This window comes from Belonocnema kinseyi, chromosome 9 (assembly GCF_010883055.1).
Source record: "Belonocnema kinseyi isolate 2016_QV_RU_SX_M_011 chromosome 9, B_treatae_v1, whole genome shotgun sequence".
In the NCBI taxonomy this organism is placed as follows: Eukaryota; Metazoa; Arthropoda; class Insecta; order Hymenoptera; family Cynipidae; genus Belonocnema; species Belonocnema kinseyi.
In genome coordinates this window covers 69,126,152-69,129,503 of record NC_046665.1, presented here as the reverse complement: position 1 = coordinate 69,129,503, position 3,352 = coordinate 69,126,152, and the positions used below count along the sequence as shown (strand labels likewise).

At 27.8% G+C, this 3,352-nt stretch overlaps 1 protein-coding gene across 1 annotated transcript in view; it reads right to left on the bottom strand.

Annotated features, from left to right (window-relative positions):
• Positions 1-514: 514 nt before the first annotated feature.
• LOC117180588 (guanine nucleotide-releasing factor 2) overlaps positions 515-3,352 on the bottom strand; it is a 138,390-nt gene continuing 135,552 nt past the window's right edge. The window contains exons 12-14 of the mRNA XM_033373081.1: positions 1,019-1,253; positions 866-880; positions 515-693 (exon numbers count right to left, since the gene is read on the bottom strand). Coding sequence (XP_033228972.1) covers positions 515-693; positions 866-880; positions 1,019-1,253 — 429 coding nt within the window. The remainder of the gene's footprint in view (positions 694-865; positions 881-1,018; positions 1,254-3,352) is intronic.

The window sequence follows — 3,352 nt, the reverse complement described above, 5'->3', positions numbered from 1 at the left end:
TTATAAATTTAAAAAAAAGATATTGACTCAAAATAGGGCACTATCGGAACAAAATCTTGAATCTTTGAAATCTTTTTAAATTCCTTAAAATCTCCGGAAAAGGTTTTAAATATTTGAAAAACTTTAAAATCTTTGGAAACATTTCGAAATCTTACGAAACTCATTAAAATCCGTAGAAATATTTTTAAATATCTTTAAAATCGTTGAATTCTCTTCAAATTATTGGAAATCTTTTTAAATCCCATACACTCTTTGAAAACGCCATAAATTACGGTGAAAGTCCCTCAAAATCCGTTTAAATTCCTTAAAATCCCCTGATAGTTTTGAAACTCTTTGAAATCACTGAAATCATTCAAAATTTCGTGAAGTTTGTATGAAATCTGACTCGTTTGTAATTTCTCTATTTTTTGCATCACTTATTTCAATAGTTTAACATTATTTCATTATAAAATCATTCGAGGCCTATATTGAATTTCATATAACATTTTTTCGTCAGGTACATGATAGAAAATACTTACGTTAAATCGCTAACAACTCTGACGAGAAGAGAGAAAGCCTCTCTCGCAGCTCGTTGTTTTACTACGTCAGACGAACATGAAAAACGTTGGTGTCGCCTGTGTAATTTCTTGATGAGATCCAGAGGCGACATGAAAGTTCTATATGTTGTCAAAAATGCTTCCTGATACAAGAAATCTGTAAAAGAAAGTCAGCTTGATACTTTCGAAATTATAAGATCCACAGAATTACCATTTACTTTAATTTGATCGAAATATCGCACAAGGATATTTATAATTTAAATAAAGTTCCAGTTCAAGTGAGCTTTTAAATTTAATTAAATTCTGAATTTGTAATATAGTTAACGAACCTGATTCCTTCTCGTCTGATGAGCAATGTGGAAAATTGTAAAATTGGATTAATTATATTTTGTTATCCGATAAAATGATATTATATTATAATTTATTGGTTTTATTTTTTTAAATGTGTGCGACTGACGTAATATTTATAATATATAATTTACCATGTTTGTTGGCTTTGGTAGCATGAATTAGCAAAGCATCCGGATTTCCTCCACGAATATCAGGACCGTCTTCTTCAGGCTTTTTAAAGACGAGGTATTTATTAATTTCTATTTCGTCTAAGAGGCTCTCATCCTGTTCCACATCATGTAACTCCAGAGTGTTTTCGTCGGCGGATATATTCGTGAGAGCGTCACTTGTTGGCCTCGACAAATTGTCCGTATGTATATTATTGTTCTAAAAATGCAAGTATTTTACATTGATATAATTCTCTACATATCGAATTAGAATAAGAATGTAAAAGTAATTCAAGTATTTCAATGCGGTATGTCTATTTTGTACGATTTTGAACATTTCAATTTACCATTATTCAAAATGAAACATTTAATTTGAAATTCTTCCAAAAGTAGAACATTTCAGAGCCAGTGTTCTGAATTTGAAAAAATCTAATAAAATAAAATCTAGTTGAAATTTTAATTTACGCAGAGTTGCAGCAGAATTATTATTCCAAATGCAAGTTGTTTTACGGATCAATTTCTGTTGAAATCCTAAAATTCGAGAGTTTTAGAGGACTTTAAATTAGAATTGATTGAAAATATAAAATGTTCCAATTGAAGTTTATTTTCAATTTTTAAAATCCAATTTAAGATCCCATGCATTTCAAATTCTCAGTACTTTAAATTACATTTCGTTTCAAGGAAAAAATGCTAAGCTCTCAAATTTTCAAATACGAAAACTTTCAAACTCTAAATCTCTTGAAATTTGAAAACTTTGTCAATTGCAATAAAATTAATCAATTTTCTCCAAACTCAATAACTTTAATTTTGGAATATTTAAAAATAATCCGCATCTCTACTACTTTGAAATGTTCAAGCAGAAATTTATGATTGTTTTTCGTTATTTTCGGTATTTTCCGCTATTTTCAAACCCTTCTACTTTAAAATTATTAATCATTAACTAAGCTCTGAGGCTTAATATTTTTCAAATTTCCGCGTCTTATTTATTTATTTTTTTTTACAAAAAACGAACCATCCCGGCTGAAAAAAAGTATATAGATAATTATAGAATTTGATAGACTCTCAATTAAGAGAAAAGATATTAAATATAGGATAAAATTCTATAAATTTAAGGAAAATTCCATTAAAATTTATGAAAATATGTAATATAATCCAAAAATCCTATCTATTCAATAATAGAATGTTACAAATTAAAATATATCAGTACATTTGATAGAGTTCCTATTAAATTATATTCAACGATAAATGTTTAACGTTTCTACCAATAGTTTATCATTGAAACTCTATCAAATCCTATCCTTGTAAAACTTGTATAAAATCCTATCTTAGAAAATTGAGGAAATTTCTACCAAACTCACCGAGAAATCTTATACTTTTGTACAAAGTATTTTGATTAAACCACCATGAAATTCTATTAATGCGAAACTTATATGAAATCTTATCTTACAAAATTTAGGAATTTACTATCAAATTCTACCCGTCGAGAAATCTTATACTTTTCTATCAAAAGTTTTTCATTGGACTTCTATCATATCTGACCCATTTCTAGAAAATTCTACGTATAAAAATTTTGGAAATTTCTATGAAATTGTGCCCATAAAGAAATCTTATACTTTCCTATAAACATGGTCTCATTGCATATGATTTAAAAGAGTTTTAATGACACTATCTCGATAGAAAAGACAAGATTCCTCGAGGAGTAGAACTCGACAGAATTTTTCTAGTTCCTGGATTTACTAAAAGATTGTCGATAGAAAAAGTATACGGTATTCATCGGATAGAATTTTATACAAATTTTCGAGATTTACAGACATATGATTAAATACAACTCTGTTTGCGGATAAGACTTGATACAGTTTCAATAGGCAAAGATTGATAGAAAAGTATAAGATTTCTCGATGGATAGAGTTAGAAAAAAACTTACAATATTCTGGAACATAGAATTAAATTTTCAATGGGAAATTGTTGATAGAAAATTATAAGTGTTTCCCGACAAAAGATGACAGATTTGATGTTTTTTCTATAAAAAAAAGGTATCAAAATTTTTAGGAATTTGGAATATCATATTCAGGGTGTCTACTTAAATACTGAAAGAAAACTCTCTGACAATTCCAGATTTTTTTCCAAATATCTCAAGTTTTTTCTAGGTATAATTTTTCACACTACAGATCCATTCGAATATTTTGCATTTTTTAAATTAATGAACTCGGAATATGTATACAGTTTCGCGAGTTTATGATAAATAATATTTTTTTCTCAGTTTTTAGGGATTAATTTAATATGTTTCATTTCGGAAGCGTTGACAACTTATATTACAAG